At 49.7% G+C, this 14,492-nt stretch overlaps 1 protein-coding gene across 1 annotated transcript in view; it reads right to left on the bottom strand.

The window, feature by feature from the left end:
* LOC122384785 overlaps positions 1 to 14,492 on the bottom strand; it is a 40,647-nt gene that overhangs the window by 18,597 nt on the left and 7,558 nt on the right. Inside the window, exon 3 of the mRNA XM_043372525.1 lies at positions 8,185 to 8,335. Within this exon, the coding sequence (XP_043228460.1) occupies positions 8,185 to 8,335 (151 nt within the window). The remainder of the gene's footprint in view (positions 1 to 8,184; positions 8,336 to 14,492) is intronic.

Below are 14,492 nucleotides of genomic sequence, written 5' to 3'. Positions count from 1 at the left end.
ATGTTCAGTTCTTACACTTTCAGACGGGGATGGTCAGTGAGAGAGAAACTAGGAACAGTTCAACAGCGAACCAGTGAATCGCTGAAATTTAGCCAATAAGACGTTTGCTTGGTATAAGGACGACTTCGAGACAGCAAACAATATTTCTAAAGAAAAAACTTAATTAAAGTAAAAACAAATAGTTGGGTCAAATACCCCTGCCAAACTATGGGACTGCAATAACAAGTGATCGGTAAATTGAACATAATTACATACGCATGACAAATGAACCTCCCGTACCGAGATGAGTTTGGACCACAGTTACTGATGGGTCCCGATACTGGGTTCATCGGGTCCGAGCAGGACCATCTCATCCTAAGCTACACCAGGCATAATCAGACCGGTTCTGGAGCCTGTGTGCGTAAAAAGGTACAAAAAATCACAGCGCTGAGAGACCTATGACAAGTAATGAGTTTGATTCCACGACTATTCTAGCTAGCCAGCTCGGCATGTTGACCGCAAGGTGATTGTGTAATGAGCACCTATAAGTCATAGCTGTACTGGCACGGTTACTTCATGTCAATGACAAACTTATATAACTGTTGAGAACGATTTTGTTGCCTAAGACACTACTGTAAGGATCATGGTGATTTTAGTGCTACTCGTTTAGTGCTATTAAATAGTGTAAGCGATTTTCATAAAAGTAAGCGGAGGCGAAAAAACAAGAAATGAGGTACCTATTACTGCGGCAACTTTCGGTAAACGATTCCGGAAAGGTTTAGTGACTTCATTGGGATAGTCGCAGGATTTAGGCCGGTTTAAACCGATATAAATTAATAAAAGTCAGAACATAACCAACATCAATAACAAACAAGCTCACGAGCTAAGAAAATGCCCGCCAAGCACAATAGCTTTTCACTTCAAACAGATCCATCTCAATTAGAGATAATCAGCAGCTAGAAACCAAATGTTCATTGATAGTGTTGATAGATGATTGGTGTATACTGTTAAGGCATGTGTAGGTGCCAATGTTGTTTGAGTAGGTAGGCACTGATTGTCCCAGCGTCCTATTTTCCTTTAAACTGCAAGTCCTCTACCTTGCATATTGACTGAAAAAAAAATCCCACCCAATTTGATGCACCTCAAGAAAGGTTGACGACCCCGGGCCCTGACCTATGAAAATCCCACCCAATTTGTATTTACAATCTGGAAAAGCCGTCGGGGCGGCACCAAACCCTCCCCTCTACGGGTAGGTAAGGAATAAAAACAATTGTGGATCTAAGCAGTATCATGGCAATTGCATCAGCTGTTTTAAAAATTGTATGGCTATGCAGTCATCGTACTAACTATCTATCATTGTCACGATATTTTCCCCATGCTATAATAAAACAAAATTTTTCCTAACATATTTCTTTATCTCTTAATGAATTTTTCATGAATTAAGTAAACAAGATGTAGTTTTCATGATAAAAATTAGCATCGTGTGGCCACATTACAATCACTTCACGACAAAACAACCTCAATTAAGTGGCTTTTATTATCCTGAGGTTAGGTGGTTTAAACCAGTGTGACATAAACTAGTTCATGCCAGCCAGGTTAAACCATAGTTTAAACCGGTTTAATGCAGTCCCTGACTGAAATTGGCCAACCCTGGATAATCGGTTTGAATTTTCAGAGCACTCCGGCTGCATCGAACAGCGACTTTTTTACTTCGTTTTATCTTGCTTGTAATCAATCCTATAGATCCACCCTGCTCCACCTTGAAGCTCCATCTTGGATCCCAGTTCTCCTTTATAATTTCATTACTTAAACGTTCACCACCTTTTCCGCAATTCATCCATTGGCTCGAGCCTCGATGAAGAAATTCTAAACCACGAACCAAACCTCAGACCATAGAATGAGTGTTAACACGCAACTTCGGCAGAATGGCCAATGAATAAGTAGCAGTTATAACGCATGTTGGTAGGGATTAGTGGTGTCAATCGGAACTTGAATCTTCGGAATTCCGATTTTGTCCAATGTCCAATTCGGAATTCGGTTGGACAATGACAGCAGACTTTGGACAACTTTGGACAATCGCTTGCTACACCTCAACATTTTTATAAAGTAATCGTGTTTAGCATTGATTGGCTATTAGAAAGCTCAGCTTTCGATATGATTACCACTTTTGAGCTGGTAACGATACATTAAAAGCAAATTAATTAACGGTGTTGAGTGTAAACTATTGCGTAGATGTCGGACATCTTTGGACAAATGGCTGGCTTGGACATTTTTGGACGGAAAGTCGACGTAAGTATTGGACATTGGACGGACATTGGACATATGTTTTCTGAAATTGACATCACTAGTAGGGATGGCTTGCCTGCGTACATTCCAACCGCCACGGTGTCACAACATTCTTAAAAGAACGGCCAGTAAAGAAACGGCCAGAAGATTGGTGTGGTCAACAATGCTCAGAGTGCGCAGCATTCCAAGCATGTCAGCAGATAAGCTCGATCCAAGCTCACGAATGTCGAGCTCGTGGTGAAAGGACTCTGAAAGGACGCTACGACGCTTAATTTATCGCTGCCAATTATCCCTACGTCACTGTATGAATAATCTACATACGCAACGAGACTTATCGAAACCGCAGTCTTGGAAAAAATCACTATGCAAAGCATTCATGACGCCATGGAAAAGCTCCGAGAGCATGTCAGGTCCTTGAGCACTAAAAATAGCCGACTGCGTACAGAAAATCCCAAGACTATTTATTGGGAAGGTGGATTAGCATGTCAACCACCACCCACGCGATTCGGAGTTATAAGTCAGCGAGTGGGTGGCTCCAATGCTATCTGAATCAGGGATAAGCAGAGGAGCTGGCTAAGCCCCCTCTCGTGTCTGTCACCCCGGCCGTTAGAAAACTCGCCTGATGGCGGAATTGCCCCGTGAGTAACGGGCAGGTGCCGAGCGGTCCGGACCGAGACCGGTAAACAACACACAGTGTACACATCCGTCACCGTTAAGCAGCATAGATAAAGTGGCGAATAATGATGTTGATCAAAACGTTGTCAATGTTTCCAGCAACGGAAATAGTCATCTCTTCAGTAACAGGATGTTTTTTTACATAAAATTAACTTGGTATCACATCCGTTAACTCATTTTGCAGCATTCCGGATTCGCATTATCTGTTCGAGCCAGCCTAGACATAGTCAGCAGCATCAGATACCGCACGGCTCTAAACTTTGCACCAGGACTTCAAACCCGAAAACCGCTACTACCGAGAGATATGCTTACTCATTCGCGACACATGGGAAAAGTCGACATGCGGGAGGGAAGTGACATCTATGCCATCATAACCGACGGCCGGAACAGACGGAAGTCAGTCTGTGACCCGTGAGTAACCGCCAGGTGTTGAGACCGCGCCCCTTCACCGTACAGCCGCCAGCCGGCCCACACGTGTGCGATGAGCCGCCGACCGCTACGACAGGGAAACGCTACAGACCATGTCGCAGAATCGTCCTCATTCCCCGGAGTAGGATAGCGTCTAAATGCCTCACAGACAAGGAAATTTATTTGCGTCACCGTGCAGATTTAGACCACGAATTACCTGATGTGACTAAACGCCCACCAGGAAGTGGCAGAAATCATGCCTGAAGTGTCACAGCATGCCGAAGAGAGAAACAATGGTGGCGCATTCCGTGCTCAGAACAATTCAGTCAGTCTTGAATTAAGTGCTCTGTATTTTTCTATTCACCGAATAACTATATTGAAATAATAACAAAAAATCACTTAGCCATTACCAGAAAGCCCCGAAGCACGAGTCAAAAAGCATGAATGACAAAATGTAGCATGCATCAATTTTCTGTCGACAACAAAGTATGTATGTCGGCATTTCAGCGCGACGGATGAAACGCCAGCAGGAAGCCCCTAAGCCGTACAGCCTCTCTTGAAAGTACCGCGTATCGGTACGCCGCATCCATTAAGCCCAACCAAAGGAAGGCTGCTAAAATAGAGTCACCGAACCAATGAACCCCAATTGAGTCCCTGCAGGTCAATTGGTTCGGTGACTTAATTTTAGCAGCCTTCTTTCGGTTGGGCTTGATGGATCCGATGCACCGATGCGTGGTACTTTCGAAGAGAGGCTGTACAACTTCGGTACGTCGTAACGGTTGTAAGGACGTTCCTACTCAGAAACGACGTCTGCCCTGCCCGCAGCGGCTTGTCCTGGCAATGTCCGTGCACTGTTCGGCCATCATAAACTGCACGCCGTGACATACCCCCCCCCCCCCCCCGACTACCAGTGCCACAATAACTTATCCGTGGACCGCCACTCCCCCGCCGGCCAGTACGCTGAATCCAGCCACACTACCAACAACCTAATCGAAAACAAACTTTCCGTTTCGCATGTATCACCAAAATGACCCACGCGACGCTCTTTTCGAATGATCGCCCGCCCACAACAAGCTTCATTGGACGATAGAGTGGCATCAGACGAATATGTTTTCTCAGTACCTACCAACCAGCGGCATCAGAAGAACTGGCCGGCGGCGAATTGACCGAGGCCCGATCCCGGGAAAAGATGCCCTAATCCTTTTCAGCACTATCATTGCCAGCAAGTCCGCTAGCTTACGCCAGACGAGAGCTAAAATAGTCGCTCCGGACTGGACTAGTGCAGCCGGCTGCTGAAGAGATCTCGGAAAGCCCGGAGCGGTTGCAACGGGACCGCCACGCGCCCGCCACGTGCGGCCCGCCCCGCCCTGGCCGGACGAAACCACGGCCCTCTGCCCAGCACCGCGCCCAGAGCTGCCCTGTTTGTAGCACCATGAGAATCTCTGACCGACGAGAGCTGACACGCGATGAAGCCAGTGACCCTGGGGAGTCCTGCAATGCACGGCAAATCGCGCAGACTGTCGCGGAACGTCGCGTGTCAGCGGATACGATGGCGACAGCGGCCGACAGCTCAGCCGGTCGGCCGGTCGGTCACGCGACTCGAGTGACAGCCGTTTTTCCCTCCCCACAGCTCCCCACGACCGCACCTGCAGTGTGACGTCACGTGCCAGAAATTGGTGACGTCACCCGCCGTCTATGACGTCACTCTTGGCGCCGGGGCGATCACCGATAGGTCGGCGCGGATCCGCCTCCGGAGGATTAGCGCCACCAAACCAACGCGCTCCACCGCACCACACCGATCAGAAAGGAGTCGGTGGGTTCAGCCAGCACTGCCCAATAACTGTCCTTGCATGTGGACCGCCCCTTAAGCCGGAACCCCTAAACAGACGATGGTGAGGATCTGCGGTTAATTGGCAGAGTCTGCAGTCCGGTGCCGATCTGATTTCTAACGCTACGTCCGTGAAATGATGCACTGCCCCACTGTACCGTGATCGTTCACTCTTTTTTCGAGATTCGTGACGTGAGAGAAGCATTCTTTAGCAGCAGTTATCGAGATGGAACGATGTATACCAGACGAAGGGCAATTACCGGGTGCTTGATCCGGCTTCATGGCCTGCAGCGCCATTACGTCAGGAATGTTACGTCAACGGTTCGGTCATTTGGCGCTCATCTGGAGCGCGCGCGGCGGCCGGCGGGGCTCCGTAATAGCTCCATCGTCATCTGCTGCCGGCCGGCGCACGGTGTGAACCCGGCTCCAAACCCGGCACCGAAGCCGGCACCTTTCGGCGCTCAATTAGCTGACGCGAGCGGGCGAGCCGGACGCGCAGTGGCCCGGCCACGCCCGGGACTGTCCCTCCCCTCCCCGCCCCGCCCCGCCAGCGCCCACCACGCCCATCGCATCCTTCCTGCTGCACCCACCGGTCAGCCTGAGCCGGACCCGCAGCAGGACAGCGAGATCAACTGGGCCAGGGCAGCCGGCAAGGTCGTGATCAGGATCCAGGACAGCGCAACATCGGAAACAGGGCGGGACCAAACAACGGCAGTGATTTGAGTGATACAAAGACCAGCAGCAGCATACGAGTTCGACCTGAATCGGGTAGGTGTGAGCTATAACCGGGGAAAGGTCAAGGATCATGCTATGAACCGGGAGAGAATCAGGTCCACGACTATGGCTTAAGATACATATATTGGACGTCATTAGTACGGACATCCCGGTAAATCAGCAAACCAATGGAAGTCATGTGTAATGAGAACTTTGGCGCAAAAAGAAAACAGTGGCATTTGAAAACTTGGTGATGTAGGGTGATTTGTTATGTCAAATAAGCAAGGTTAATTAGGAATTAGGATGCCAGTCGCAAAAATAGGTATGTGATAATAATGGCATAATAACCCACAAACGAGGTCAAGCGTCATTGCAGATAGAAAACCCCGAGATCTATAGATACCAGTGCATATTTCTGATGATCCGGCAGTGATTCAAGAGCATGGAGTCCGAAGAATCACCGCCGATAAAAGTGAATTTCTGTTAAGTGTTGTATCGGGCTGTATCCGGTGACCGGGTGACCACTCATCCCGGGCTGTCATTTGTCAATAATCCCAGTACCGGACATAGTCCAGTCAACACGGCTCCGTCAGTTGCACCTCCCTCCCCCTCCTCCCCTCCCCTCCCCTCCCCTACTCTCCCCCAACTGCCGGAGCGATACTCAGCAGCTCTATTCACACTAGTGATGTCAATTACGGAAAATTTTAAATTGGAATACCGAAACCAAACCAAATGCCTACCAAAACCGCGGGGAAATACCGAAACCAAACCAATTTGGGAACATGAGGGAAATACCAACTTTTTACCGAAGTTCTTAGCCTTTTATACATAAGGGAGGGTTCATGACACCAACAAAATACCAAACACATAAGGATTAAAATACCAAATACCAAGTTGGTATCGGTTTGGTATCGGTATACTAAAAAGTTGGTATCCGATTGACATCTCTAATTCACACCCACTCGCTGGGTCTAATCAGGGGCACAGCACTACGCTAGCAATTCACAATATCAGAGTACGATAGACCCTACGATGGTGTATAACAGGAAAAAGCAAACGCACTTCCACTACATCAGGGTAAAAACTATTTGTATCGCCCCTCACCTAGCTAATTATTTCATTGCAAGCCTTATCTCGAGAAAAAGACCATTTCCAGTAAGAAAGGAAACGGTAGAGTGAAAAGATGGGCAAAAGAGGGGGAGGGGGAGGGGAGGGAAGCAGGAATGGAGCTAGCACTATCAAGCGCCCAGCGCCGTATGACAACAGATATCGCGTGTCGCATGACGTGCAGAGCCACCGAAAACTCTGCTGCCGGGAACCGAGCGAGCACGAATTCGGCTACCGAGAAACCAGCGAGCATGGAGGCTCGGTGCTGGAACTGCAGTGTTAGTAACGCCGACGACCATCTTTGGCGAATGGAAAGACGAAAGAACCACGATGATGCCCTCGCAACTTGGAAGTGGTTATCATTGTTGTAGGTACTGTTGAGTTTAAAGAGGTGGAAGAGAAAAATTGGTGCATGAGCAATGACAGTAGCTAGTAGCTACGGTGAAATGTGGCGTGATATGCGAACAGAAAAACAAGGAATAAGGATTGCTGTCCAGGTAGCGATTGGTATCTGGACGCCATATCGGGACGATAGCTAATAGGTATCGCTCCAATGCATGGATAATCGGTCACGAGGAAATCGATCATTCAGGCTAAAATAGTGAATAGAGAATTGACTATTTAACAGACCATGATGGATGGATCATGTCACTGAGTCGAACATTTGATGGACCATTTTGGGACCGAAATACTTGTAAACCAAAGATTCTGGTCGCTCGCGTTGGGTCACGGAACAGATACCACTGTTGCTCCCATTTTGTTAAAAAGGCTGAAATCAGCGTAGCTCATCGCATAAGGCTACTTCACAGCCTAGGTGTGGTGTGGGGGTGATTCTTGGAAAATATTGAGCACGACGGCATCCACTGACAATCGATAGTTCCATTGGGACCTTGTAGATGGCGCCACTAGTTGAGAGTACCGGCCGGCTCCGAGCTCCCCGTAACAAAACGCCACAGATGGCGCTAGCTATCACAGGTGGCACCACTACCCCAGAGAAGCGGACCCAGTCCCACAGGCCACAAGCTTATCAAAGCCAATACGGATCACGTAAATAAAATCAGTGTACGGCGAACCACACACACAAGTCGCAAACCGAACTAATAGGCGCGGTCGGAGCGGGCTGAGCTAGAGGACGGAGGTGTGATTCCAGGACGTCGCGCGGAGCGGCGGCGCGGTGCGGTACTCACTAGTCCACCTGCGACTTGAAGCTGCTGATGGGCACACAGACGTGCATCACGCCAGCCGGGTCGGTCACCAGGTGTCGCGGCACGGGCCCCGGGAACGCCGGCTCCACCGTGTAGCCCTCGTGGCGCACGTGCACCGCCACCAGCGCGTCGTCTGTGGGCGGAGGGGGCACGTGTGGTCAGTGTCAGTGAACAGCGCGGAGGACATAGGGAACGGAGCGGAAGGTACACAATGAACAAAAACAGTGCACTATGAGTACAAGTTTTAGTGAGCAGAATAGAATAAAACAAACAACCAACAGAAACCGTTCATGGGCAGACCAACCGATGATGGAGGAGCAATTACAAGGAGCACATGCACATGAAAATGCAATAATTTGGACGGCTTTTAGCAAAAAGACAGTTAAACAAAGAGTGTTGGTGGATAAAATAACAACATATGAAAAGTATCTTCATCAGCACGGCAATGTCACTTTCACTTCAACGCTCCAAGCTATGCTACAATTCCAGGCCGACATGTATACGGTCTCAATTGCTTATCAATGACCATTTTCCCCGCGGCTATGGCTGATAGTAAGTTGATAGAACACATTGGCAGGATAGCTGATAGAATCGTCACTCGATTACAAAAACAAGCATTGTTCGGTCTCCCAGCCTCGGCGACGCGTGAAATTCCAGCCGGCCCTAGTCAGTCGGCCCGGATCACAACAGGCTGACCATAAACCAGTGCAGCGGCCGGCGGCGCGGCGTCCGGTGTCAAAGAGACGGTCGGTCGGTCGGAGCGGGGCAGGGGGAGGGGGAGGGGGAGGGGGCTACTACTGTCCAGCTCACTCCCGGCTCAGACTGCAGCTGCAGACACACGAGACATGCTCTCCGTGCGGCGTCTCGGCCCGGCTACGTGTCACAGTAGAGAGCGCCGGACAGGCGGCCGGCGGCAGGACAGCGCACGTAAAGTTGAGCTGAAACGCATACGAGCTTATCTGCGCAGATGTGGTCTCAATGATCAATGATCATGCATGGGAAGTAGCAATATATGAGGCTGGAAGATCGTTATACAGCAAAGGAAACAGTTTACTGATGCCATGTAAATTTAAAGGTAGTGTGCCACCTTTGAAAGATTTCCCATTTTATTTTTCCTAGGATAAGAAGCTTCTGTTTTTACCTAATATCGCAAAAAAAAAACAAAAATGGGCCTGGAATAGTGCCTTTTTCGCCTAAAAGTTTTTCGGTTTTTAGATATGTATAACAACTGTAGTGGGCTCACCTGCAAACAGGCGTCGGGCAACAATCGCGAATGCGGCGCACTTGTGACAATAAGCAAAGGTCATTATAGTGTTACGACCATACGACGTACGGGAATGAGTTATCAGCTGTCTAATCGTAGACAACACAATGTCGAGCCTTAAACTGTAAGCCCGTATTGGTATTGTTTCTTTTATTTGGCTGTCGAACATTATTTATGGTTTGAAATATGATTTTATGTGAAATAATTGATATGAAAAAGCCGTCTTATAAGTTATGACCCCATTTCACCACACGCAAGTGGCAGAAATGACAATGATCAGCTGACGCATTTTTCTTGGCCGAAGTCAGAGCGCGCGGCCCGACGCACCACGCGTATTTGGAAATTCCGACCTCGACGAGCATCAGAAGCCACCTAACAGGCGTGTTCGAAACCGCAGGAGATGATGATGAACGGGTTTATCGAAACTTGATTGGATGAGCATATCGGTAATAGCGATTTCAGTGTGTGCATTTATTGTTCATAGTGGTGTGAAATGTGGTTGGGGTACGACCGACAACCCGTCGGGGCGAATTTCGCACTGGGGTACTCAAAATTTGAAGAATTTAAGACGTTTCCATGAGTTTTGAAGGTATGGATAAGTTCTAAAAATCCGGTTCTCCTTATCTGGGCCATTAACTCCATACGGTCCAAGAAAGCTGGCACACTACCTTTAAGTAGAGCCTTTTTGAAGCAAGATGAGAGCATCTGTGGGGTGTATGGAGCTTATTTGAGAAAGAAGGATATTGTAATGCGCAATGCGCATCTATTCCAAGATGACTTAGGTCAATAGGTCATGTCCCAGCGACATGAGTCGACTTCCAGTCCTTCTCAGTCCTTCTCGACTGCCAGCTGACAGGCCGGCCAGCCCGCCCCAAATGGCCCTAAATCGGACCGACTTCCGTCGCGCCCCGCCCCAATGTCACACCATCCGCCTTGTTTACCCGCCCCACGTCTACCCTCGGCGCGGCGCGGCCCCAATATCGCACCCGTGAGGCCGGCAGTATTTTAACCTCCCCTCCCCCACGACCCTCGTCCCGACCCAAACGCCATTAGCGCGGCGTCCAGCTGACTGCGCCCACCTCCCTACCCATCCCCACCATCCCGCCTGGTAGGACCTACCCTCCCCCGCTCCTCCCCCATCCAGGCGTCCTACCCTACCGGGGCCGCCAATCTCCTCAGCAATACCACCTTCTCCAGCCAACAGCTCGGCCTCCATCCCAAAGGACAACAAAGACCCACTCATGTCAGCTGACAAACAGGGACAAGTGGCCATCAGTGAGCTACAAAATCGCGAGCAGATGGACCACGTGCGCACCTCGCTGTCGCCCGGAGCAAGACGCACTGATTTCAGGCTCAGTAGCGACTCGCCTCGGAGACCAGCGACGATCGACGGCCCAGCGTCGCTCGGAGCTCGATGGGACCGGCGGGACAGCCATGAGCTCGTGTTGTGTAAACTAGGCCTGTGCTCTGCTGTGGACCATGTGGGCGACACACGGAGGTAATTTCCGGGTCCCCCGGCGGGGGCGGGGATGGGGGCGGGGTCGCAGACGGCGGGGCGGCGCGGCGGTCCCAGAACCGGACGCGGCTCGAGATGCATGGCGTTAGGTCAGCGGCCAGCTACACATGTGGTGTCATCATGATTTCCCGGATATTAGCGATGAGCGCATTAAAAACAGCTGCTGGGGGTGGGGGTGGATTGAGCAGTGTGCACTGTGCACTGTGCATTGTGCATGGCACGTGTTCGGTTTCACATTACAGCAGCTGTTGCTAGAGTTTGAGACCATTTCACGACTGTATGTAGAGGATAAGGGAGAGACACTGTAGGTACCCCCATTGCAAGTTTCAAATCGCTTTATACCGGCAACTCCCCAACCATTTACAATGTTTTATCCGCTCTGCTATGACGTCATCCATGCTCCATCGCCTTCCTATCACTATGAAACAGCCGCACGTGTTGCGTGGCTGTTTCACCATCCCTGGCAATTTCTGACCGCCATGCGTATCCGAGGCGAGCACGCACATGACTGCCCGTCAAACGGCGCCACATATCCGCCACCGCCACCAGCCGGGCTGTTCCTAACTCGCAGGAACGAGGGGGCTCCTCCCCTCACAACGTCCAAAAAACAGCCCAGTGCGGGCAGAGCGCATGTATCATTTGAACAGGTGCCGGGTGTGGATGGCTAAACGGACAGGCGTCGACACCAGAATAATGGCGAGCACATTAGCAGAGACATTAAGCATTAGCGACTACATTACATTAGAGTGGGGCGCTAAAGGATAGCAATTGCATGAAAAAATACGGCGAGACCTTAACGTTAACATATTATACTCTTCACAGGGAAACGTTATTTTCAGCCAAAGAAAGAAAAGGTAAGTACTACCAGTATAACGCCTTTTGGGGCGACTAACAGAGCGAGCGAGAGGGTGGGCCTTGCACGTGCGAAATTTCGAGGGGGTACCTCCAACTAACTTGTGCACGGCACCTTACTAACCGGTCTCTAGCGATGTGCCAAATTTGAGCACAATCGGCCCAGCCGTTCTCGAGATCTGGAAGCGGCACCCTGCACGTGCGCACGTGCAAAATGGGTCCCAACTGACTTGTGCACGGCACCCTACTAACTGGTCCCTAACCGTGTACCAAATTTTGAGCGCCATCGGTCCAGCCGTTCTCGAGATCTGGAAACGCCCCCTGCACGTGCGCACGTGCAGCAGCACCCCAACTCTGGCACATGGATATGCATTGCCTAGTGGGTGCCTACCTACATGCCAACTTTCAGCGCAATCGGCCAAGTAGTTACCGAGATATTGAAACAATTACAAAACTGACACCTCTTCGTTTTGCACGTGGCACGTGCATAAGGGGTCACCCACATGCATCGGGAATAGTCCAATACTTGGTAGAAGGAATGAAGCTACCCTACAAAAATTACCGCGTGTAAATCGGGTCAAGTGGTTGCGTTGCTGAGATATAAGCCTCGCAAAAGCGTCCGCACGGCCGGCCGGCCGGCCGGCCGCTCATACTCAGAAATTTCCGTTAATCTAAGGAAAGACTGCGCTCGCTTCGCTCGCTCCGTAATCATGTGCCCCAAGATAAAGAGCGATTAAGTTCCCCTGTTGCTGCATCTGGACCACGAACTACCAACTTTCCCCTGAGTAGCGACGAAGACCATCCTAAAACCCCCACAGGAGCGAGTCTCCCCCTCCCCCCCCCACCTCCTCAGTCCCCTGGAGGAGATCATCACGTAAATCGCAAATCTGTCCGAGCGTTATATTTTAGAGTCGGGAGCAGTCATTGGTCAGGGTGTCACCGGGAACGACAGAGCCGAGCCAAACTGCCACGGGAAGAGGGGAAGGAGGGGGAGGCCGAACGACGCCCATGAGACAGCACGAGAGACTACATAGTGACGACGGAGCTCTGTGAGGGTCGTGACGGCACGGCAACAATCAGACCCCGGTGGGAACTGGGGACGGTCGTGCTGAGTTTTGGTCAAAGCAGCCACAGGGGAGGACGTCCGGATTGATATTTGCCAAATTGTCAGGGAACTCAGATTTGTTTTTCAATAGAAAAACACAATTCTAAAGAATAGTGTTTTAACTATTGACAACAAACCTTCGGTTATTGAAAGCGGCTCTTAAATACGTCAGATGTGTGGCCTACTGAATGAGGTAGATAACGAGGAGTACCGAACTATAAGAAATTTTGGGTGTTTGTATCAGAGAACGGCTGATAGCTGTACGTCATTATTTCGATAGCAAATTGCAATAGCGTCCACTGATGACAAGTCTGAACCATCCACACTTTTAACCATTTCAGGATTGTATGAAGACATGATATTGGGGGATGTTTGGCCGAGCCGACCGCCAGCTGGTGCACCGCAGAAAGACAAAGACATCCTAACTATGTGGTGCCAATCGGAACTTAGACCTTCGGAATTCCGACTTTGGCCAATATCCAATTCGAAATTTGGTTTATACAAAGGCAGCAGGCTTTGGATAACAATGGACGGTCATTTGTTACACCTCAGCATTTTTAAAATAATTAAAAAGCATCGTATAGGTATAATATTGATTGGCGAATAGAAATATCATTAATCGACATGATTAACGCTTTTGGGCTGGTAATATTAACTTTAAAGCGAATTAAATAACAGTGTGGAGTGTAAATTAATGCGTAGTTTTCGGACATCTTTGGAAAATGTCTGGCTTCGATATTGTTGGACAAACATTCCGGGCGTTGTACGGACATTGGACACACATTTCCTAAAACTGGCACCACTAACCCTAACCCCCGAATTCAGTGTAACACTGTCCAGTCAAACCCCACCCAATCACCTTAAAACCGTATGTGCTATCAAAGCTTCACATTTCAACTATTACACCGTTCCCACGCCTCAACAAATGAGCTACTGGCCGTACAAAGAGTCAGCGACTCAGCCTACACAGTACACTACGCGACTCTCACGGTCCTTATCCACTGAGCATATCGACTCCCATTGAATCATACTGGCAACCTGATCTCACCATGTAACTAAGGCGATCCAAACGGTCTGTTTCGACCCGTGAAACAGGGCACACCACCCGACCTCTGAGGGAGCGACGAGACGCCGCCCTCACCAAAAGGTCGACACCCTGAACCCACCCCCTAAATCTTCCACGGCGTGCTACCAGCGCGGTGATTTAGCGTGGTACGGCCAGCGCCCAGGCGTCTCTCGTCAGAGTAGGGGGACGCCATCCCTTCCCTTCATGCACCTAGGGCTATTCGATGAGGCCGCAAAGCGAGGTGAGGTGAGGAATTGGAGGCTCCGTGTAGAGCAACATACATAATATATAATAATGTATATAATGTATATAAACATTGCTAGCAAGGTGATTTGAGTGACCTGCTGTCAATGGCAATGGTACAGACAGCGACAAATCAAATTTCAAAATAGTTTAAATGTTTTATTTTCGCACTTATGTCACGACCTTGCACTTCTTTTAGAATTGAGTATTCTGAACGATTGGAACCCACGCACGGCTTGATGCG

The sequence above is a fragment of the Amphibalanus amphitrite genome, unplaced genomic scaffold (assembly GCF_019059575.1).
Source record: "Amphibalanus amphitrite isolate SeventyFive unplaced genomic scaffold, NRLGWU_Aamphi_draft 000198F_arrow, whole genome shotgun sequence".
Taxonomy (NCBI): domain Eukaryota; kingdom Metazoa; phylum Arthropoda; class Thecostraca; order Balanomorpha; family Balanidae; genus Amphibalanus; species Amphibalanus amphitrite.
Note: the sequence above shows the minus strand (reverse complement) of the source record. Positions and strands in the feature narration are given on the sequence as shown.